The 23,331-nt window shown below is 47.8% G+C and overlaps 11 protein-coding genes across 11 annotated transcripts; 9 read left to right on the top strand and 2 right to left on the bottom strand.

Annotated features, from left to right (window-relative positions):
• Positions 1-113: 113 nt before the first annotated feature.
• On the bottom strand, positions 114-380 carry N7516_006916 (uncharacterized protein; the record flags this gene model as incomplete). The annotated part of the gene is made up of 1 exon (XM_057219636.1): positions 114-380. One exon carries the CDS (start codon positions 378-380, stop codon positions 114-116), a length of 267 nt encoding a protein of 88 aa, XP_057073727.1.
• A 1,199-nt stretch (positions 381-1,579) lies between these two features.
• On the top strand, positions 1,580-2,502 carry N7516_006915 (YoaK family protein; the record flags this gene model as incomplete). The annotated part of the gene is made up of 3 exons (XM_057219635.1): positions 1,580-1,787; positions 1,897-2,069; positions 2,113-2,502. 3 exons carry the CDS (start codon positions 1,580-1,582, stop codon positions 2,500-2,502), a joined length of 771 nt encoding a protein of 256 aa, XP_057073726.1.
• A 1,958-nt stretch (positions 2,503-4,460) lies between these two features.
• Positions 4,461-5,519, top strand: N7516_006914 (uncharacterized protein; the record flags this gene model as incomplete). The annotated part of the gene is made up of 1 exon (XM_057219634.1): positions 4,461-5,519. One exon carries the CDS (start codon positions 4,461-4,463, stop codon positions 5,517-5,519), a length of 1,059 nt encoding a protein of 352 aa, XP_057073725.1.
• A 353-nt stretch (positions 5,520-5,872) lies between these two features.
• N7516_006913 (uncharacterized protein) lies at positions 5,873-6,574 on the top strand (the record flags this gene model as incomplete). The annotated part of the gene is made up of 1 exon (XM_057219633.1): positions 5,873-6,574. The coding sequence occupies one exon, from the start codon at positions 5,873-5,875 to the stop codon at positions 6,572-6,574; it is 702 nt and encodes a 233-aa protein (XP_057073724.1).
• Positions 6,575-7,725: 1,151 nt separating this feature from the next.
• On the top strand, positions 7,726-7,965 carry N7516_006912 (uncharacterized protein; the record flags this gene model as incomplete). The annotated part of the gene is made up of 1 exon (XM_057219632.1): positions 7,726-7,965. One exon carries the CDS (start codon positions 7,726-7,728, stop codon positions 7,963-7,965), a length of 240 nt encoding a protein of 79 aa, XP_057073723.1.
• A 548-nt stretch (positions 7,966-8,513) lies between these two features.
• Positions 8,514-10,616, top strand: N7516_006911 (kinesin-3 family protein uncB; the record flags this gene model as incomplete). The annotated part of the gene is made up of 2 exons (XM_057219631.1): positions 8,514-8,871; positions 8,947-10,616. 2 exons carry the CDS (start codon positions 8,514-8,516, stop codon positions 10,614-10,616), a joined length of 2,028 nt encoding a protein of 675 aa, XP_057073722.1.
• A 403-nt stretch (positions 10,617-11,019) lies between these two features.
• On the top strand, positions 11,020-12,845 carry N7516_006910 (translation initiation factor eIF2B subunit delta; the record flags this gene model as incomplete). Its single annotated transcript, XM_057219630.1, has 3 exons — positions 11,020-11,080; positions 11,151-11,779; positions 11,853-12,845. 3 exons carry the CDS (start codon positions 11,020-11,022, stop codon positions 12,843-12,845), a joined length of 1,683 nt encoding a protein of 560 aa, XP_057073721.1.
• Positions 12,846-17,234: 4,389 nt separating this feature from the next.
• On the top strand, positions 17,235-17,780 carry N7516_006909 (uncharacterized protein; the record flags this gene model as incomplete). Its single annotated transcript, XM_057219629.1, has 1 exon — positions 17,235-17,780. One exon carries the CDS (start codon positions 17,235-17,237, stop codon positions 17,778-17,780), a length of 546 nt encoding a protein of 181 aa, XP_057073720.1.
• Positions 17,781-17,990: 210 nt separating this feature from the next.
• Positions 17,991-20,193, bottom strand: N7516_006908 (DNA-directed DNA polymerase alpha subunit POL12; the record flags this gene model as incomplete). The annotated part of the gene is made up of 3 exons (XM_057219628.1): positions 17,991-18,268; positions 18,340-19,639; positions 19,694-20,193. 3 exons carry the CDS (start codon positions 20,191-20,193, stop codon positions 18,095-18,097), a joined length of 1,974 nt encoding a protein of 657 aa, XP_057073719.1. The 3' UTR covers positions 17,991-18,094.
• A 240-nt stretch (positions 20,194-20,433) lies between these two features.
• N7516_006907 (CRAL/TRIO domain protein) lies at positions 20,434-21,615 on the top strand (the record flags this gene model as incomplete). Its single annotated transcript, XM_057219627.1, has 2 exons — positions 20,434-21,226; positions 21,284-21,615. The coding sequence occupies 2 exons, from the start codon at positions 20,434-20,436 to the stop codon at positions 21,613-21,615; spliced, it is 1,125 nt and encodes a 374-aa protein (XP_057073718.1).
• Positions 21,616-22,366: 751 nt separating this feature from the next.
• Positions 22,367-22,960, top strand: N7516_006906 (uncharacterized protein; the record flags this gene model as incomplete). The annotated part of the gene is made up of 1 exon (XM_057219626.1): positions 22,367-22,960. One exon carries the CDS (start codon positions 22,367-22,369, stop codon positions 22,958-22,960), a length of 594 nt encoding a protein of 197 aa, XP_057073717.1.
• Positions 22,961-23,331: the final 371 nt, after the last annotated feature.

The following is a 23,331-nucleotide window of genomic DNA, read 5'->3' as shown; positions in this document are numbered from 1 at the left end:
AGGGACAGAGGTCCAATCCGCCTTAGGCATACAGGTTGCCTCAACACTGGTAGACAAAGGCCAAAAGGCAAACAAGTCCCAGGGCATACATGTTGATAGTAAGAAAAAGCGTCTTACAAGACAAAATGAAAAATTGTCTCCATATATTGAGGAACGTGTAGGTCCTTCACTGTGAATGAACACTGAGACGACTTCTCCTCGGTTTTACGGAAGATAACGACAAAAACATCCGCAAGCCCGGAATACTTGCATTTGCCAAGGTCCTGGCACTCCTTGGAGTGCATCTCAATTGCTGACCTTGGCACTCCTTTTGGCTTACGGTGAACCATACCTAGCGCCTTGGTATCCGGGTGCAGATCATGGCGCGTGGGATTGACCATTGTAAATTTACCCCAGAATCTGAAGAGGATTGCGCTATAAATTTCAGTAATTCCTAAGTGGAGTATGTATTTTTATACCAAAATATATATGGAGATAATGAAGATAATGAAGTTGAAATAAAGAGGTTGAAGAGGGGGAAAGATGCAGCTGTTTTCTTAGTTCAAACAGTGGCTGCATTAAATGCGGGATACTTACTAGGATTGTGCATATTCAATGTAAGACAGGAGTCCTCCTTGCGGAAACCGCCATCACCTGTTCCTTATATATTACAAGCACGTGCGAAAAAAGTGGTTAGGGCTTACATTTTCCAGTTCTTTTGTAACCCTGCACTGCATCCCTTCGTGTAGTGTCGGTCTTGAACCCATTCTGGTCGTCACTTCCATGTTCTAGATTAACTCTTGCATATTGGCATATGCGATTGACTCTCAATGAGCGTAGTAAGGCCTATATCGGCGGTACGGGTTGATAGTCACTTGGAGAATAAACTTAAGAATCTGAGTCTGATAGGTAGCAGATAACTAAAACCTAAAGAGGCCTGCCATATCAATAGGATTGATAATAGAATTGATAATCATTTGCTAAAGAAATTGTTAGAGAAATGGGTTACAAGAAGATACATAGTAGTTAATAGGCCCCCTAAGGGCCCTAACCCCCTGTAAGCCAGAACTATAACCTTGGAATATCAATCCCCTATTTATACATACAACCATAATATCATTCAGGTGTAACTAGTAATACATAGGATACAAATAATAGTTATAATCATGTCCTAGCACTTGTAAAAATGGGTAAATACTATAGAGAAGATATGGTTGGCTGTGTATCTCTTACCTTAATTCAGCCCTATCCGAAACCACTTCAGGACTCTCCACTATTGCCGAGCTTCCAGGCAACACAATTCTAAAGGAGTTTAGTTTTGGGAATATTTAGCAATTTGTAGATATTACGGAGTATATGGTTAAATTTTATAACCCTGAAGAAGATCGAAACAAAAAAAAAAAAAGAGGACCGTGATCGGACCCCAAGAACTCTCTCGGAGGATAAATTAAATTAACTTTTCCCCTCGGAAGTCGCCTCGTGCCGTTCAGGAACGAGAAAATTCTGTACAACTCGGACTTTTCCCTGTGACATCTGAGATCTTTTGATCTATTTATTACCCTGTACAGAGTACATCTTCATATACTCAGACTCTGTCAAAATGGAGAAGCCAGAGGTCCCAGATGTCCCCGATCCCGATCTCGAAGACCCGGATGTCCCCGCCAAACAGTCCAGTGTCGCCCAACGATGGAAGCAGAACCTGTCGCCCTCACACGCAGACTTGGTCTGTCTGCTTCTCACTTTCCTCACCGGTCTATGCGACAGTAGCGCCTATAATGCGTGGTCCTGCTTCCTGGGAATGCAAACAGGTACGAGTCATAGCCGTCGCTCTCCCGCAAAGGGGGCACAAAGCCAAAACAACCAACAAACTTCCCCCCCAAAAACATACAAAACTAACCATCTCTCCTCAAAACACAGGAAACACCATCTTCCTCGGTCTCGGTGCCTCAGGTCAACCCAACAACAAGCCATGGGGCTGGCTCAAGTCCCTCGTCTCGATCGCGTCATTCTTCTTCGGCTCAATGATCTTCTCGATAGCAATGCGCACCGTCGGCTCCCTCCGTCGCGGAACCCTCTTCGTCTCATTCTTCGTGCAAACCATACTCATCATCATCTCCGTCGCCTTACTCGAAGTCGATCTTATCCCCCCACACCTCCTCCGACGCCACCCTAACCGGCGGCGCGCTTTTCCTCGAGTTGATCCCAATCGGTCTGCTGGCTTTCCAGTCCGCCGGTGGAATGACCTGCAGTCGTGCACTGGGCTACAATGAAATCCCGACCGTGGTTTTGACAAGTGTTTACTTTGATATTGCATCGGATCCGAAGATCACCGATAAGCCGAATACGAACGTTAAGCGCAACCGTCGTATCGGTGGTGTTGTGTGTCTGCTGGTCGGTGCTATCGTCGGTGGGTGGCTGAGTCGTAGCAGTGGTGGTATGCAGTCTGCCCTGTGGATGGCTGCTGGTTTGAAGTTTGTTGCTGCCATTGCGTGGTTGTTCTGGAAGGCTGCGCCGGCGAAATAGATTCGTCCAGCTATTCGGTGATGTGGGTTATCTTGTTCTGGTGCTGTAGAGGTTGAGTAGATATTACGATTTACAGTTAGACTTGCATATATATCAATGTTAATAATTTCCGAGGTCGATCCTCAATTAACTATGCAGATCGCTACAAGCGAACATAGATCCTTCGTAGGCATATAGCAAATGGTCCAACTGATCCCATGAATACATTGCATTGAAACCATCTTGATGCAAAGAGTTAAACCAATAAATAATGACAAAGCACTCTAGTTAACTTTTCCCCGCCTTGGAGCTCCTCCTTCCGCTCCTTCAGCTCTTCCACATCCCAGTTACTCCGAATGATCTTCCCCTTTAAAAAGGCTCCCTCTGGACTAGCAGCCTACACCATGAAATGGCCTGGCAAGTCGATGTGATCAAATGGAATGGAGTTTCACTGCCTAGACCCCCCTTGGTAGACTTGGCATACAACATACAACAGTCTACCCGATGTTGTATAAAGATTCACCCACCTCCAACTCATTTTTACTAGCGCAGGATTAGCGTAGTGTTTTATATGGTATTTTACAAATGAATACTACATTAATTTTTTTAAGACAGAGCTCTTTCTTTTTGCACTCTCAACTCTCAACTCAACTCTCAATTTCTTACTAGCTATCTTTCTTACTATCTCAGTATATAGTAACACCCTCCTCAGCATCAATAACTGCCTGGCACCTCAGTGGCATACTATCAATCAGAGCAGACAGGAATTCCTCCGGTACAGCATCCCAGGCCGCCTCCTAAACCACACGGCGAAGCTTCGATAAAGGAAAGTGCTGATCCCCATACTTTCTCTCGATATGGTCCTTCATCCAGTTCCATACCTCCTCAATAGGATCTAAATCAGGTGAAAATACAGGGCACTCCATCATGACAACCCTAAGCTCCTCGAAGAAACCAAGAACCTCTTTGGCAGTATGCCTGGGAGCATTATCTTGCATAACAATTGGATCTTGCTCTCTTCTTAAACGGAAGAAGCCTTCTATCAAAGGAGCAATATATGCAATATAGGATGTTTACCACATATCCAATCCTATTCTTTCTCCTAAAACAGATATGGTCACGTATTGCTTCTTTGATAAGAAGGGAGCAAGATCCGATTGTTATGCACGATAATGCTCCTAGGCATAACTACTAAAGAGACCCTTGGTTTCTTCGAGGAGCTTGGGGTTATCATAATGAAATGGCCTGCCTTTTCACCTAATTTAAACCCTATTAAGGAGGTATGGAACTAGATGAAGGATTATATCGAGAGATCGTGTCGGGATCAGCACTTTCCTTTATCGAAGCTTCGTCGTGAGGCCTAGGATGCTAGCAATACCGGAGGAATTCCTATCTGATCTGATTGATAGTATGCCATTGAGGTACCAGGCAGTTATTGATGCTGAGAGGGTGAATCTGTATACAACATCTCTTAACCGCTAGTTTAAGGGTGGGTGAATCGTTATAGGGTAGACTGTTGTAGCCCGGATGCACATTTTGGGTCTGTACCGCCTCGAAGAATTTCAGCGCCGCAGTCTTGCTCGTCTTGTAACCTGAATAGTTGGGCATTGAGGGCATATGAACGGCGCCGGTGGTGACGTGGATGAGCACGGTGAGATAACCAACTGGATGCGCATTCCGACTCCGTGAGAACATGTCTTTTCGTGACAGGGCGGATAATATCCAACGTATTAAAGTATGCTTCGTTCCAGTACCGACCCTGATGCGCCCGTCCTTGCCACCACTGTGGGTGGAACTGTGAACCCTAGACAGATCCATAGTTGGTGATCAAGAGGGAACTGAATGTATGTGAATTGGTGGTTTTTGATCGGACACTGGGTGAGTTCATATGATATTTATACGGTGGCCCCTCACGCTAACCACTTGCTTCTACCTTTCAACTTCCCCCGTGCAAAATTGAACCCATCCACTTTCCCGCAATGGCGCTCAACCAACTACCTACAGAGATCATATGGATCATCGCCTCATGCTTTTGCAAGCAGGGTGACATTTACGCCTTGATCCGGACCAATCGTCATATACACAGAACCCTTTTAAAGTTTCTATATTGTTTTCACGGCCAGTACAAGCATGGAATCGGGCTCTCTTTCGTCGCTGAACGGAACCTCGTTCCACAAGTTCGAGGTTTGCTAGACGGGCTGAACACTGCCCGCTACTACAATCCATCATCCGACGCAGTGATATTAGCAGCGGAAGACAAGTTACCAAAAATGTGCGAAGACGAAGATGAAATGACAGTTTCATCGACAATGCAATATAAATGGCGACAGACGGACCCTCACTGTCGGGATATTTATACCCATCCTCTTTTGCAACAAGGATACAGCGTCCTGAGTGTCGTGAACATCCAGCACGCTCTGGTAGTAGCAATTCAGGGTGGCCATACCAAAGTCGTGGTCATCTTACTAGACTTCGGTGCACAAGTCAACTTCTACTGCAGGACTCGTGCTGATGACCTAAATCATAAACATAATGTTTACTGGTGGCATCGTCGGGGCGTTGACTACCCGCCCCTCTTTACTGCGACGCGGATAGGGAACCTGGAGTTAGTAAAATTACTACTTCGGCGAGGTGCTGATCCGGAGCTCTATCCCCCTTCCCCTTTGTATCGCGCCGTGAAAGATGATCGACGGGATATCATTCCTGTATTGCTCGAATACGGCGTGGGACCCCAGGAAACAGCATTGAAGCTAGCTGTACTGAATGAGGATGCATCTATGGTGAGGCTTCTCCTTGATCGAGAATTCAATGTCTTACAGTATGGTCATACTGGACTCTTCACTGCTGAGCAGAAGGGCCTTTGGGGTATCGTTGACCTCTTGAAATCTCATGGGGCAACACTGGCTGCACTTTCCCACCATGATAGATGTATTTGGGCACAGGAAGACGGGGATGGTACTGGAAGTCCTTATGGGCAACCGACATGCGTTGGCTGGGGAGATGAGGTGGATGAATCGGACGATGAACCAGATAATTGAATCACAAGTCTCTCGGCTTCTCGCCGAAATTAAAACACTGTGACTACCCGAAGGCCAATTGGGGCGGACTTTAGATGTCCGGGCCCCGCGACTGTGAACTTGGTGGGGTTTCGTATCCTATCAGCCCAAATGCTAAATGCTGTATGTTCAGTATTCAATGACTCGCTGAAATCCAATACGTTATAAGTATATAGCTAGGGATTGTTTCCTGATACGAGACATCGGCGGCTTCCCCAAGGGAAATCCGACCCGGAGATAACCTGGGACTAGAAAATGCCGAGCCGACTCTGTTGGGTTTAAAAGGCCCCCGATCCGCTCAATTACATTAACCAACACTTAAAGCACTTAGCAACATGTCCGCTTCACCAACGATCCTTCTCATCGGCGCTTCGCGTGGCCTCGGCCATGCCATGGCAGCAGAATTCCTAGAGAGGGGATGGAAGGTCGTTGGCACGGTCCGCGGGGGGTCACGAACATTACTACACGACCTAGCAGACAAATACACTGGCCGGGTTGATATTGAGACGTTGGACATTTGCGAACCCGATCAAATCAAGGCGCTCGACAATCGCTTATCAGTATCGGGCAAGACATTCGACGCCCTGTTTGTGAACGCCGGAACAACAAATCGTGACCCAACCCAAAACATTGGCGATGTATCAACGGAAGATTTCATCCATGTCATGGTCACAAATTCGCTCAGCCCGATGCGTGTCGTTGAAACCCTGGCACATCATGTGACCCCAAAGGGTCTTATCGGGGTGATGTCATCGGGACAGGGAAGCATAAGCAACAATGAAACGGGTCTGCGAGAGGTATATCGGGGTACTAAAGCTGCGCTGAACATGTTCATGCGAAGCTTTGCAGCTCGTCAGGATCCGTCGCGTCCAATGGTGGTGATGGCTCCTGGATGGGTCAAAACTGAGTTGGGAGGTCCCGATGCTCGGCTGACTATCGAAGAAAGCATTCCCAGCTTAGTGAATGTACTTGTTTCAAAGCAAGAACGACCCGGACTTGAATACCTTGATTATCTTGGTCGAACTGTGCCTTGGTGAATGCTTTCCCCAAAATCACTCGGAGTTTTACCGATATCCCCCAGTCTTGCCAACACACCGACACTTACATGGACAACGTTGTTTCTTTACGCACTTTATCACGAACCTTGCGCATATTCTATGGAAATAGGACGATATATGTACATCTCATATGTTACGAGTTCAATCTTAGTCTTCTCCGGATATGGAGTAGGAAATCCTGCGGGGTCGGGTTTAGATGGGGATTGCCATCTTCGGGCACATATGTTGAGGATATACCAATGTTCTTGGGAAGTAGGTCTAGATGAGGACATTACGGCGTCCCATTGATTTTCAAGGTAAATGCATAAAATCCACATCTAATGGGCACTTAGTGTACATCGGTCATTATACACGTGACGGGGTGATTAGCCTGAGCATGTACGTATTGTTAACTAGTCACCGACAGCCTCAAGGGATTCCAGTACTAATAAAATGATATCTGCTATTAAGTAACCCTTTTGTGGATTATCTCCATCGGCGATCTAGATCATAAAGAAGTGATATGTCGGCGTCATATATACTCGGTAATTCACTTTCACCTGCACATGACCGGATTGCAGGCCTGTGATACATCCCAACCAGGGTAGTTACTAGGCCAGTAGAATCAATGCATTTCGGTTGCCACCAGACAGATGGTTGAAGAAGGTACTATCCGTGGGGCACCGAAATCATAACAAAACACAACTCTGTGGCAAAAGTGTTATGATAGCATATCCAAACATCCAGCATCCATGAATTACCTCAGAACAACCACGGCCCACAATCAGCCTCAATTGACTGACCTATAGTAAGTCAGATCTCAGAACATAATAGAATCAGTGGCACAAATAGATGCATGTAAAATGGCAAGTGCGGAGAAGGACCCAAAGTGGTGGTGAATGTCATCGTCATGGTCTAGTCATTGCCACCACCTTCGATAAACGCATAAATATGAACTGCTTTCTCCAGATATTAGAGGAAGTATGAAACAAATTTGATGAACACTACATATAATACTCTAATAATCACAAACAACTCTTGGTATGGAGCCCAATTCAACCCTCGGAACTTTTATTGAAAGAGCATCGGGAGTTGACGGTGTGGGGGATGCGATGCTCTATAAGAACTCTCGCTAACATTGTCAAGACATCATGCCTAAGGAGAAAGGTGAAAATAGGGGCCAGGAAGCTGCTACCTGCAGAGCTAAGAGCCACGCTACGCAAAAGGCCTCCCACAGTGAGATGGGCCCCGCGGAACTTTTGAGTGAACACATGGACTCTTCTGGCAACCCAGCACCCGATCCAAGTTGGGGCCCAACAAGAAAGCCTGACGAGGATGCCGATATGTTCCAGGCTATGAATGCGGAGACTTCAGACTTCGATCATGAATGATTTCATATGGAAAGGGGTTGGAGGAGCAAAAACGAAATAATTACATACTAGTATGAGTATGCATTAAAAGAATTTAACTACATTTGAAAGCTATCTATCTATCTACTTCGTACTGCATGTTTCAATATGTTTCAACAACGTACATATATAGGTTTCAGTCAAGAGCCGAGAGAGTACATATGTATGAATATATATAGTGGAGATAGCGGGTCATTGCTATGGCAACAGTTCTCATAGACGGTGACACTTTGATGTTGTAGAACCTTGGGAAATCATCACCTTTTTACTATTATTGTCATATTATCATATTTCCAATTTCAATTTCAATTTCGTTCTTTCTTTTTCTTTATATATTATACACTCTTTCCATCAGATATGCTCTAGACTCTTTTGTGTTTACAATGAACTGAACTTCCCAAGGAAACAACGCGCAACAGTACCGACTCCCCCTCCCTCCCCCCTTCACTCATTCCAGTCTACATATTCCCTCTACAAATCTATTTCTTATTTTCCCCTTCGTCAATCATATTCCATGTAATCAATTTTGCATGTACCACTCTCTTCTTGATCGACGACGCGACGCCGTCACCGCTTGTGTGCAGCTATTAAGCGATAGCAGTAGGGACATGGCGCTCGATCCGCGCTTCTATCACCACATCGGCCATCCGGGCCCAGGCTCGATATCTTCAGCCGCTTCATCCGACATATCAGCCGCCACAGGAATCACCTCCCCCAGTATTATCTCCACCTCCGCTTCCGCCGCCACCCTCCGATCCACAGCTTCCAGTCCTTCCTTCCGCGCGCGAGAGGGGTTTGCAATATCCCGTACCAGAGATGGGATGGCTAGTCCTACACCAGGGGGAAATGTGCGCGTCGTCGTACGAGTACGGAAGTTCTTACCTCGAGGTAGGTGTTGTCTGGGGATGCGGGGAAGCGCGATAACCCCAAAAATGGAGGGCATATTCTGACCTTATCTTGCAGAAATCGATCGCAAGGCAGAATGTTTGATCTCGATGGACCCGCGCACGCAGATGACCTGCCTTCAAGCACCTAAACCCAAACCCGGCGATCAAGGAAAACCAAAGTCACAGGCCCGCGGCAAGATCTTGGAAGATAAATCCTTTACATTCGATAACTCCTTTTGGTCTCACAATGAGGAGGATGAGCATTATGCACACCAGGAGGATGTCTACAACTCTCTCGGCGAGGAGTTCTTGGATCACAACTTCGAAGGATACCACACGTGTATCTTCGCATACGGACAGACGGGTTCGGGAAAGAGTTACACCATGATGGGAACACCGGATCGGCCTGGCTTGATTCCTCGAACTTGCGAGGATTTGTTCCAGCGCATTGAGAACTCGCCTTCTCCCGATATCAGCTACAACGTCCGAGTGTCTTATTTCGAAGTGTACAACGAGCATGTTCGTGATCTTTTGGTCCCGCGAACAGATCCCCCGCACTATCTCCGCATTCGTGAATCGCCGTCAGAAGGTCCATATGTCAAGGATTTGACAGAGGTCACCGCAAGGAATTACACTGAATTGATGAAATTTATGCGAAAGGGCGACGTCTCACGAACTACAGCTAGCACAAAGATGAACGACACTTCGTCCAGATCTCATTCGGTGTTTACCATCACTTTAAAACAGATCCACCACGACTTGTCAACAGATGAAACGACCGAGCGCACTGCTCGGATTCGGTTGGTCGATCTGGCAGGCTCTGAGCGCGCCAAATCTACCGAAGCAACTGGCGCTAGACTTCGTGAGGGTGCAAATATCAACAAGTCTCTGACTACCTTGGGACGTGTCATTGCAGCACTCGCAGATCCTAAGAAAATCCGCGGTCCACGAAAAAGCAAAGAACAAGTACCATACCGCGACTCGATCCTGACATGGCTATTGAAGGACAGCCTCGGCGGTAACTCCAAGACTGCGATGATTGCCTGTATCGCACCTGCGGACTATGAGGAGACACTTTCGACTCTTCGTTATGCGGACCAGGCCAAGAATATTCGGACACGGGCACGAGTCAACCAAGATCAAATGTCGGCAGCTGAGCGTGACCAACAGATTGCGGAGATGACAGAAACAATTCGCACCCTCCAACTCAGCGTGAGCCAAGCAACAGTCAACCAGCGGGCAAGCGAGGCCTCTGATGAAAGGCTTGAAGAGTACCAGCAGAAAGTCGAGAAAATGCAACGCCTCATGGAGGAGAACAAGATGGTCAGTGAATGCAAGATTCGACAGCTGCAAACAGAAAACGACGCTTTGCGCATGCATCTGAAGCTAGCGGTTGAGAGTCTCAAGAACCCAATCCCACCCATTACCTTTGAGCAACGAAAGCCTAGCTTTACATCCCTGCAAGACGAGAACATAACCCCCAATCACGATCCAGAAGACCGCGAGGGCTCTCCTTTGGTATCAGATGTTGAATCTGACATGGATGTTTGGGAAGATGACGATACTATCACCGATGATGTCACCGATGAAGATGCCCAACAGATGCAAAATCACATGCATGAACTTCTTGGTGACCTGAGTGTCTTCAAGAGGAAGCTAGCCACGGACCATGAACGGTTCCGTCCGATCGAGGAGCATACGACTCGGAAGCGCCGTGCCTTAGGAACTATTGCCAGCAATCGTTAATATGTGGATATGACTATTTTTATCTTTTGGGTGTACAGGGATTGAATGGTGTTGGCGGCGATATCTTTGTCTGCTCTTCTGCGATGCCCTTTTGAATGTTTGAAGTCTTTGTTCGGACTTCCTTGTTTGAATTGGGACCAGACTAGTTTTGGCCTATGTACTTATTTCTGTTATAGCGAGCCCCTGCGATGAATAACGAGTCACTTGATGTTATGCATGTTTCAGTGTCAACTACCCTCATTGGGTATCGCGAGTTTCTTTCAGGCAGCACTCTTATATAGAGACCATGTCATTTAATTGGAAGTAGTAAATTATTGTTGTTTGAATCAAGTACTCAACTGAGTAGAAGCTGAGAGTTACTAAACAATTCAACAATTATAGACATTGTTCATTACAACGCGCGATGAACCACAAGTTAGGGCTGCGCCGCTCAGTGGGCCGCTTATGGCATCATTTCTTTTTCCGTGAGTCAACCCTCCCTCCATCTCCCCACCATCTTCGAAGATCCACCCTCACACGAGAATTAATTCACAGACAAGATGGCGGGACCCTCCGATCCAGTGCCCACTGCGCCAGTCTCAACTCCTGCCTCATCGGCACCAGAGCAAGCTCAACCCGCGACCGAAAACACTCCGCAAACTCTCCCGATCCGCGACTCAAAACCCACCCAACCCACCGGAGATGCGCCCGCGTCCACAGATGGCGCCACAGACAAGCCGCTTAGCCCAGCCGAGCTGAAGAAGAAAGCCAAGGCCGATAAGGCTGCCCGACGCATCCGAGAGAAACTTGAGAAAGAAGGAGGTCCCGTCGGCAGTACCACTCCCACTCCTGGTGTCGGAGCCCAGGCTCGTCCACCAACTACACCGAAGAAGGATGCTGCTGGCCCTGGTTCTGCACAGAAGGGACCACGAGCGCCGACCCCGCGCCGTGGCTCAGGTCCCATTGCGCAAACCGGGTCTGTTCTTGTGGAGCAAAAGAAAAAGAAAGATGATAAGAAGGTTGCTGTCTTTGGGCATTTGTACGGACAACAGCGCCGCGTCACTGTCGCTGGTGCCACAAAGGAAGTGCACCCTGCCATCCTAGCTCTGGGTATGCAGTTGATGGACTACACTATCTGCGGCAGCAGTGCGCGCTGTGTCGCCACGTTGATTGCTTTCAAACGAGTATGTTGTTCTCTTGTTTCATGTCAGGAAGACATCACCTTGATTATATATGCTGACAATCCGCTTTCTAAAGGTCATTGAATCTTACACAACCCCTATGGGCACCTCGCTGGCCCGCCACCTGACCACACACCTCTCGTACCAAATCACCTACCTCTCGACCTGTCGACCCCTCTCTATCAGCCAGGGAAATGCTATCCGTGCCTTGAAGCTCTTCATTGCCGGTATTGATCCCTCTACCCCCGAGGCGAGCGCCAAGATTTCACTCTGCGAGTACATCGACAGCTTTATCCGTGAGAAGATTACCGTCGCCGATCAAGTGATTGCAGACAGCGCAGCGCAGAAAGTCCAAGACGGCGACGTGATCGTGACATTTGCCGGTAGCAGCATCGTCAAGCAGACCCTTTTGCTAGCACACAACCAAGGCAAGCGATTCCGCGTCTCAATCATCGACTCACGGCCCCTCTTCGAAGGCAAAAGTCTCGCCCGCGATCTCGCCAAGAGTGGGCTCGACGTCCAATACTCCCTCGTCCACGCCATCACCCACGCCATCAAGGATGCCACTAAGGTTTTCCTCGGCGCCCACGCTATGACCAGTAACGGCGGCTTGTACTCCCGCGTCGGTACCGCCCTTGTCGCCATGTCCGCCAAGGAGCGCGCCAGTGGTGTTGAAATTCCCGTCATTGTTTGCTGTGAGACAATCAAGTTCACCGACCGCGTCGCCCTCGACAGCATTGTCGTTAACGAGATCGCCGACGCCAACGAGCTGCTACCCATGAGCACTCCCGTCTCCCTCGTCGTCCCCGACCCGGCAGATGCATACGTGCCCCCTCCGCCTGAGAATAAGAAGGGTGCAAACCGCACCCCGGCCCCCGAGCCTTCTGTTACCCCTCACAAGAACTCTTCGTCGCCTCTTGCCAACTGGCACAATACTCCCAACTTGCAGTTGCTAAACATCATGTATGATGTTACGCCTGCGGAATACGTCGACATGGTTATTACTGAGATGGGCAGTCTGCCTCCTAGTGCTGTCCCGATTGTCCACCGTATGGTGACAAACCTGTGATGTGTTAACTTCTTCGCTTTTACTCTTCAACATGCTCATGAACCTGGAGCGTATCCAACCTATCCAACCTGTAATCTAAATTAAAAGCAATGAAAGTGGTTCCGACTGCCCAGGCGTCGTGATTTCCAGGTCTTTTTTTTTTTCTTCTTCTTATCCTTCTTTTCTCTTTGGGGACCCGTGTGGATGGCATCTGTCTTGGTTTACCTAACTATGCAGGTATACCTAGGATATTTTTCGCATTTCTTATTTTTCAATCTTGTTTTATCGTTAGACTTTGGGTTGGAATGAATGCACCCATCCCGACATGTGGTGATGCTTGTCGAAGCAGGAATAAAACAAATAGACAATAAATTCTCTTTTATGTATTGTGGTTTTACGAATAAGTGATTCTTATCTTCGCTTGCTTGTAAAAGTACTATACATACTATATAACTATATACTACCTAACAAAGCACCGCGGGGAGTATAAAATCCGCACCTCTTCCCTTCTGCCATTTGTTTATCTGTTTGGTAAAATTTCAATCTCACCCTAGGTTCTATGGACTCTGGAGTATATTATGATCTATCACTTTTGTCATACAACACCCCGTACATACATGGTTCGCGAGTCCCCATCCGCTATGTCAAGCACTGAGCCGCCAAGCAAAGTACAACATATGTTGTACGTAGGATATCCTCTCTTGTTGGGTGTCTGGGTGCCTGAGGCACATATCCCCCTTTACGTAGTAACTAGATAGTCTCTCTCTCTCTCTCTCTCCTTCTCTCTTTCTCCTCTCCGTCCATCCGCACACAGACAAATCCTACCGTGTTGTTTCTCCAATCTCAACTCCGTAGGGTCTCTGTTATCTCTTCACTGGATCCTCTTACCTTGGATCGCTCCACCCGAAGAAGGGTACAAACAGCCTCTCGCACTCAGCTTACTGAATGTCCCCGAGCAGCCCAATCTCTAGTTCACGCATAGAAGGGTTGCCTCGAGCTGGGAGTGTACTCGCAATGAGACCTCCGTACAGCTGTACGAAAGCGATGCCGATTCTCTTTTATAGATAGCTCTGTGAGGTGACGTACCCAAATGCGTGAACTAGAGATTGGGGCTGCTCCGGGACATTCAGTAAGCTGAGCGCGAGAGGCTGTTTGGACCCTTCTTCTTACCGGGGTTATGTCACGACCTGACGTTATACGTCATCGTTTATCTGATCTATGATCACATGCCACTCCTGCTTGCCTTCTTTGTTTGCTTCGATTAAGCGAGAAGGTTGGGGTTTGCATTGTTTAAATTCTATTTCCTATGTAAACTAGAATTATATGGGGGCAGAATATATGGCAGAATATATGGCAGAATTCAGTGTCGCACCCGATTCGTAAGGCGGTACTGAAATTTCAGGCAGGGGAAACTACCTAGGGTTACATCTCCTTTTTTGTATGTATATTATTCAATGTCTTCATCTACCCCAATATCTTTATTTGCATGCTTAATTTTGTTAGTGGTTTATATACAAATTGTAGGTATATGTCGTCTTGCTCTACTTGCAAGGGTAGTTTGACACAAAGGCGGTGTGGATAGCGGTAACTAAATTAGGAAGGCGGTTCTCATCTTGATTTTCAGATCTTGTTTCGGATAAACTAACCGCATCGGAATAGGTATATTCCGAAAACTGGGGTATATAAGGCCACGCTAGTAGATCACAGACCCACTTCCTTTTTCCTTTTTCCCGTCTTCCCCAAAATTGTGTAGGTTTGTAGGTTTGTGTCAGTGGGACGAGGGATCAGTGGGACGAGGGATGGGAAGACTATAACGAAATTCAATTTTTAGTCCTCGTGGCTTGACTAATAGTCAGGCCACACTGTGTCATTGGGCTTACACTATCCCCAAAGGACGCGACCATCTTTTCATCAACTGTTCGGCTTGTCTGGGCGCTTGGAGAAGAGTTGTTTGTATTGTAGTCCCATGGCAACGCGTTCTCTGTCACTACCTTGTTACCACCGGACTGGCCCCTATCGCGTACACAAACCACCCCAGAGTCTCCACATATTATAATCCCCGTTCCGTCGTGTCTACATCTACTCAAGGCCTTTCGGCTTGTGCTCATCTTGTGACAACTTCAGCCTCAATGAGCTTGCCCTAGACCTTGTTCTTCTTCTAATCCCAAACTCTCGAAATGAGCCCTTTGGCCTTCTCAGTTAAGGCTTATCCTTTTTATCATCATGCAATTGCTGATAGTATCCATTTTGATGACAGCTTTAACTATACCTTCTCCCTCTTCTTCTATTTACTCGTGATCGTTCGCGAAGACCCGCAACACCTTCTCAAATTTCCATTTCCTATCAGTCGAGTGTCTCTTACCCGGCCGCGTGTGCCTTTGCCTCTATATTCCGCACGTTGTCTGACTGTTTTCCCTTCTGTCTTCTCGGTTTCCATTCTTCACCCTTTGTGGATCTGAATGATGTCGATGTTAAACATGTCTGATGGATGTTCAAAGAGGAACGAGACGACCCCTGTACAAGATCGTGGAAGCTGACGGGATTGAACCTTTCCTGAACTTTAAAATGGCGCTTTGAGTTGCTTTATGGACTACTGAAGGCCAGCTGCTGATTGAACTTCGCAATTGGTGGTCTTGAGAAGCCAGTTTCCATCTACTCAGACAATAATGATGCGATTGAACTGGCTTGGGACCACAAACCATACCCCCATCCAATTCCATCGTCTTGGGCAGGAAGTGACTGATGACATAGTTGTCTTCGTGAAGAATGCTACCGCGGAGATGGCTGCATATAATTTAGCAATGCTGTTCAGGATAGTCATGTTGAATGGACGGATTTTGTGTAGTATCGACACGGAAGACTAATGAATGGCGTATTTGCCATGTAGATGGAATACCTTACGGCTTTTGGTTGATGTTCTCATGGGATGTTTTCTCAATACTAGATAGCTGTCGATGAGAATGACTCCCTGCCTCACCTTAGTAAGCATTCAGGGGTACCTGGGTAGATATAAGTTTTCCGCTTCTTGCAAATTACACTCATTTCACCACTTCCTCTACATAGTAAGATTTTGGTATCAAGCTACATTGCCTTTCTCAGTTCGACAGTTATGAGTCCGGTTAGCCAGTAACTCTTTTTGATCCTTTTCAATTGGTTATTGCATTGTCCCCTGCAACAAGCCTCCATACCCCTGAGCAAGAAGTATTCAAGAAGTTGTCCGGTGAATTTCTAAAATAGCCAGTGCATTCAGAGCTAGTTATCTAGTATAAACCTACTTCTACCCCTTCCTCACTTCCGAACCAACCGAAAAATAAGTACTGTGGCGCCGAGATGTCACTTCTTTATAATGATCTCGCTTCAAGTGATAACTACCGAGCAGGCAACACACACCCCGAGAGTACGAATCATCTTAAAAAGCTCGCTTCAATGGCGACTATGGATTGCACAAGTGGAGACGATGGCACAGAGCCTGGATGTATGGAGATACTTTGATCCCACAACTCCCCGGGAAAGGCAGGCCAACCCTCCGCCAAAGCCAAAGCGACCGAACAAGGACGACGACAAGTACGCCAAGGATCCAGAAAGTGGTCACTTAACGGAAGATGCCCGGAGAGACTACGAGGATGATCGTGATGACTACAACTATGACATAGCGGAGTACCGAACAGTTCGACTGTCGCTTTACAAGGTATCCGAGACAATAATTGATACACTTGCTCTCGAATTACGAACTCTTATAGTTGAAGAAAGGGACATTAGGGAGCTTCCCCGAATGCTTCAAGAACGTTTTTCCTTGCGGAACAAATACGGAACATTACACCACTAGACCATAACAAAAACCAAGGGATTATTACAAGTCTAGTGGGCTCATGTTTCTGGTCGACAATAGCTTTCTCATCGTGGGAAGAGCATATGTGAATGTTCATCGCTGCTTCTCTATGAATGGTTCCTTTTCATCCCTTCGTTTACATATCTACATCTTGGAGTCTCATTTAGTAGAAGTTGTCAAGGTAGACAAATGATTACCATTACCTTTAGACTGCATAGCGATCAGCCAAGTCTCGTAGTCCACAGAGACGAGACCTCTTGATAATATACATCCATGGATGGACTAGCGTATGTTTATACAACATATAATATACAATACACGTGATATAGGCGGTGTATCTTATGGCTATTCTGCCCTCAACCACCATCTACATACATACCGATAAGCCATAAACATAAACAGTGAGCTTCCTCAACAAGTCCCTTGACAATATATTCTCACATCCCTCAAGATCTCGATAAGGGGATCAAAATTCCCTCAAAATGGTAAATACTGAACCACAGCCTCCAGAATTCCAGGCCACAATCCCAAGTTAACACCCAAACCACCAGAGCAAAGACTCCTCCTCCTCATATTTACACATGCACCAACCACGGCTAGCAGACCTCTTCGAAGAATTTACACGCCCACACACGTCAACAGCCACCAACTCAACAACAGACCCCCACAATGCCAACAGCGCCTCCGCCGCAAACCGTGAAGCAGCAAGCACAGCCGCAAACCCCATACCATACGGCTCGACCTCTCCCTCCACAATCCCTTCATACCTGCCAGTCGAAGACATCTACGTGGCACCACAATTCCAGCCCCCGAACCCTGAAGACGAGGACGATGTCGTCCCAGACCAGCATGCAGCGTTCGGCATTACCCGCGCTATGGAGCGGAGACGGGATGCTGTGTGGCGCGATCTTGGTCTTGAAGCACTTGTTAATGGCGAAGGACATGGCCCTGATGCTGGGCCTTTGACTGGTCCCGGAGGTGCTGGAGCTGCCGGGGCTGCGACCTCTGGGCCTGGGGCTACGTTGCGGGGTAGTGGGGGTGGTGCGGCGGCGGCCGGGGCGCCTGTTATTAGGGTCAAGGATTATGGGCGCAGGATGGGTGGGCGCAGGGTTATTGGGTTGCGATAATGGGTATCAAGGTTTACTGAAACCTTTACGAGGTTGCCTTTCACTAGGGCTGGTGCCGCAAGCTTTTTACCTACCTGTATCGGCAGGTAAATGGGTGTCTTGTGTTGTATTTTTTACTGGAGCTTTATTTTTCCCGGGGCTGGATAGCCTTGTTATGATACCCATGTTGGATTTATCCTTATATATCTCCTGAAGATCATTGATTCGTTTCCATTTGCGATTTTGTTCCAATAATCGCCAATATCAAATGGCTGCAGACATAGCTTAGTCTGAGCTTTAACGCCGCGCGTAATGCGATATGATTATACATTCCCCTAGATACGATTGATGTCGACCCGAGCCCGCTCGTACAGCTTGTGGCCCAGCTGTTTCTGTTCGCGCTCGTCCTCTGCCACCAGTCGGGGGTGGACGGCCATTTGGGCATATGAGCCTGCGGCGCGACGCTTTGATAGGGTGCCTGGGTTGATGACTAGCACACTGTCGACAACCTACAGAAGTATTAAGGTTAGCACCGTTGACGGTAGTTGGGAACAAAAAGCTTGGGCTAGGGACAACATACCTTTACGAAAGGCGGCAGCATACTAGGCACAAGTAAAATATCAGGCCGGACATTCCACCACTCGCCCAGTTTCATGTAGGGCAGATCCACCATAGCACCTGTAGCCAGGCTACCTTCGGACCCGGGCTTGGGAAGATTTGACCGTGCGGTCGGAGGGAACAAGGGGAAGAAATGGCGTTGCTCGACGAGGTATTTGGGCAGACGGGTGAGCAAGTTGCCCTCTGCGGGCCGGCCATTCAAGACCTCTTCGCGGCGAAGCTCGGAGAGCACATCGTGTGAGCACATTCCGATAACGCATTCGTTGAACGATAATGTGACGGGATTCGAGACAATGCGGACCTGCTTGGGCAGACCAAGGTCCTTCTTGGGAAGCTGCCCCTGGGGCCAGGAGACGTGTCGGCTGAGTGCATCGCGCACAGACGGAACCATCACGATCGTGATGCTTGGGACGGCGGCTGCAAGTCGTGCTAGTGGCACCGAGATACAGTGTCGGAACATTATGGACAGTGTAGCTGTGTCCGGGTCGAGGCCTTTGATATCTGGGAGGTCAAAGTCGCCCGATGCAAGAAGAGGGTGTTCAATATCCAGGAACGGTCCCATCAGCACCAAACTATCGGCGTAGCTTTCGGCTGCCTTCTGGCATAGTTCCTGCAATGGCTCAAAGTCCAGGTTGTCGTCCGCTGTGTAGGGCCCGGCTGCAACCATGATCTTCAACGGTGGGTTTGCATCTCCGTCAAGTCGCTCGTTGATGTTGTCCAGTGCTACAGCTGAGGATGCGGCTGGTGGCAATAGAGGGATTGGGAGTACTTCTTTGACAGTGAAATATTCACCAGAAGGGTTTATTCCCCGGAGAGCCACGATTTGGCCTGGGAAGAAGTTCACTGAGGGTACGGAATCCACCTTCAAGGGGACTCGTCTGCCGGCCCCGGTGCGGCGCGAAGTCTCGAGTACGAGGGAAGCTGGATTCAATTTCCCCTCGAGACTATCAGAAGCGATTCGTCCGACAGCAATTATCTCGCTTGTGCTCTGTATGGCTGCACTCCCGAATGTAATTTCGTCTGAATTGAATTCTGCCTGGAATATAGTCGCGAACTCGTCGATACGATCATCCAGAATCTCCGATGCTTCTGACAATTTCATACCCATGGGCTTGTAGCCAAACTTCTTGAGGTCCGTATTCGCGGTGGGCTTAATGCGTGGCTCGGAAAATGGCGCCATTGGGGTTTCTGGCAAGGATAGGTGTGTATTGAGGGTTTCCACCGTCTGGCCAGCGTTCGGTCGATCGGAGAACGGAATTGCTCTATTCTTGATGTCAGCATCTTCAATACATCCTACACTCCCGAGAAATACATACTGCATTCCATCGCCAGGTGTTCCAGTGGGGGTTTTTGTGCCGGCTTGTGATCCAAGCTTTTCGAACTTGCTTACTCTTGGTGTAGCGGGAGAGGTGAATTCAGCCTTGCGCTTTGCGGATCCAAAAGCATTCCCAGTTCGACCATTCGAGGCAGTTGGTGTCAATTGATCGAACATCCCAAACATATCGCCGCCAGCCGCGGCCGCGCCCCGCGGAGTTGCCGTGTTTGCGCTTCGCTTTTCTGTGTGTCGGCCAGCCTTATCGCGACTCTCACGCTCCAAAGCTTCTTGGACATCTTGCTTAAAGCCTCGCACTGTTTGCATGGTCAAAGTCACTCCCTCGCCCATCTTTATGCTGTATGATTCCCATTTGTAGAAGAGCTCCTCCGCGGGGATCGAATGCACTCGCAGCATGGAGAGAAGCTCAGCAAGGATATCTTTGGGGATCCCATCGGGGAATGAGCCCGCAAAAAACTCATTGAGCTCTCCCTCGGCGTCCATTGTGGCGAGATGTGTGTCGTGGAAGGGCAATGGACATTGAAAGTGCAGATACACGCGAGACGCGTGAGACCGTGTCGCTGACCTAAGCGTCCTAAAGCAGTAATATTATTCGAGCATTTGATGGGGAGTGGACCTGCAGGAATTGGTCAATTGATTGCCCCTAAATTTATTCTTCATTCTCTAGATTTCCACGTGTCATTGTATAGTCTATAAATTTAGATTTAGATACCATCCAAGATCATGTCTAACCCCGAACAAGGCGCTGCTGCGCATGCGCCCACCAATGGCGATACTGTGACCGATACGAACATACAGACATCGGTCGAATCAGGCCATGTGAACGCCCAGGCCGAGCCTACTTCAACTGCGAAGCCAATTGACCTTCAGTTACCGACCTCCGCCGCAGACGGCCTCGTCCAGAAGCCTTTCGGTAAACCGCTGGACACAGCCAAGCCAACAGCACCCGCGGAGCTTACTCCGGAACAACAATCCAAGTACGAAGCTGTGTTGAAGTCTGCTTCATCATGGACCACAGTCGCTACCAAGGCCGAGAAGAATGCCCCGACGTCTCCCATAACTGAGGATGAGAAGATGTGGTTGACCCGCGACTGTCTCCTGCGATACCTACGCGCTACCAAGTGGGATGTCTCCGAGGCGGAGACACGGCTCCAGAGCACTCTCACATGGCGCCGCGAGTACGACTTGAAGAAATTCACACCTGAGTATATCTCAATTGAGAATGAAACGGGCAAGCAGGTCCTTTTGGGCTATGATATTCACGGACGTCCATGCCTGTATCTCCTGCCCTCCAACCAGAACACGGAGAAGAGTGACCGTCAACTCGAGCATCTTGTATTCATGCTGGAGCGGGCCATTGATCTCATGGGACCTGGCCAGGATACTCTTGCCCTAATTGTCAACTTCAAAGAGACAAAATCTGGCCAGAATGCAAGCCTGGGTCAGGCCAAGCAGACGCTTGGCTTCCTGCAAAACCACTACCCTGAGAGACTTGGTCGGGCTCTGGTGATCAACGGTTAGTGATTTCATATTCTAGGCAATATTATAATAAATTACTAATTTCCTATCATAGTGCCCTTCGTCATCTGGGGATTCTTCAAGTTGATCACACCCCTGGTTGACCCCAATACTCGACAGAAGCTCAAGTTCAATGAGGACCTCCGTCAACATGTTCCGCCTAGCCAACTTATGAAGGCTGTGGGTGGTGATGTCGAATTCCGCTACGACCATGCATCCTACTGGCCTACTTTGAACCAGCTGGCTGACCAGCGACGTGAGGCGTACCGTGAACGCTGGGTTCAGGGTGGTAAGCAGGTCGGCGAGTTCGAGAACTACCTGAAGGGCGAGGACGTTCCTAGCCTGTCTCAGACTCAGGTTGAGGCCAAGGCCAGCGAACAAGCTTGAATGGGAGAACATATGATTTTGCGCCTATTTTGGTATGTCTGTCATTTTGATCGCCATTTCTTTTTTTTTTTCTTTCCTATTGGTTAGTTGCCGGCATTTTCTCAGAGCGCTGGGGTGATTTACTGTTGGATTCTTTTACATATACCGCTCTGTTTGGAGACACCTGTTTATAGACATGTCAATCTTTGTCAATACTTAGCGATAGAGTACCGTATTAATTAAAGTACCTAATCTTTCTTCTTCAGCCTTCCTTGCTTCCCACTCACATAAACACCAATTTAGATCGCTTTGGAGAGAAGATAAAAATATAGTGATGGGTATTGTGGTAAGGCCAACGGCTAACTTGAGGACTACATATAGACAGGACAATGTCTGACAAGGTTTGGCTTTCCCTTTCCGTTTTAGGGATCACCCCATGCTGCCTTTTGCTAACTGAGTAGAACTGAGTACGGCCTGAGTATGAGCGCTCTGATTTGCGTACTGAGCAGTCTGATCATCCATACCCGTGGACTCACTGATCACTGAGCACGACCTGCAAAGCGCGGCAGCAGCTAAGTCAGCAGCTCACCTCAATAAAATGCACTACGCTAGCCTCATCCAAATGCAGTTGGTCTCTCCAGAACTTTTGACCGTTGTCCCTCAACGAAAGGCTTTTGGCTTGACACTAGCACGTGTTTAACAGAAGACTCAAAGACTTACCCTTCCTTATCTGATTTCACATAAATCGCGATTAAAAAACGATCAGTTTAATATGAACGACCTCCGAAATAGTCTTTGCACTTACCCAGACTGGGGATATGTCATCTATCGCACTACCTACTCTGCTGAATCAGACACTCTATTCCCAGACTCTATCAGTCACATCGAGGCCTGTATTAAGCAAGCATTCTTCCAAGAAAACCAAGATCCTATAAATAAGCCCAACCAAATTTGGGCCAAACACCAATCGACTATCGTGCAAGATCCCGCGCAATTCAACGGGGCGTTTCTCGAGGCAATTCGCGCTCATTTTGAGGCCTGGGTGAACGCTCAAGGCATGCGTGACGATTGGACTAAATGGCGAATGTGTATGATTATCGATGAAGAATCCCTGCAAACGCTGAAAGGTCTATCAGTCGAGGCCGTTGAAAATGAAAGGCTAAAGAATTCCGATGATGAGCTACGATATGTAAAGGTTCTTGAAGCATTCCCGTATACGGATCAGTATGACAAATTTCCGGGCTGGATGAAATGTTGGATATATGCGCTCTGGGATCTCTGGACGATGATGGGAGATGGGGATGAGATGAGGCAGTTGTTTGACTGTATTGATGATTTTCCATTTGAGGGGGTGTACTGCGGATGATTTAAGATCTTCCTCTAAATTAGAAGAAAGATAGAAACAATATTATGTTGTATAAAACAGATAGGGTTCTCCACTCCGTCCTACGCCCTGTCGTCAGTGCTCTAAAAATTGAGGGCAGTAGTACGGAGTAATGCTATCAACGAACTAACTATCATAGTATAGACGACCCTATGGGGGCTACTCCCTTCTAGGCATAGACAACGTGCGAAGAAAAAGGCCTTGGAGCGAGCGATTTATCTTACGCGAAAACCTACACTTCCATAGCCCCAATTAATTATTTATAGACCAGAACCAGTTGGGACACAAAGTAGATCATTGTGGTATTACGCTAAAAGTAAACAGCAATAGCTAGCTGCAGTCGCCGTCTCTCT

This window comes from Penicillium verrucosum (assembly GCF_028828655.1).
Source record: "Penicillium verrucosum strain IBT 35672 chromosome Unknown utg000002l_segment0_segment0, whole genome shotgun sequence".
Classification (NCBI taxonomy): Eukaryota; Fungi; Ascomycota; class Eurotiomycetes; order Eurotiales; family Aspergillaceae; genus Penicillium; species Penicillium verrucosum.
Note: the sequence above shows the minus strand (reverse complement) of the source record. Positions and strands in the feature narration are given on the sequence as shown.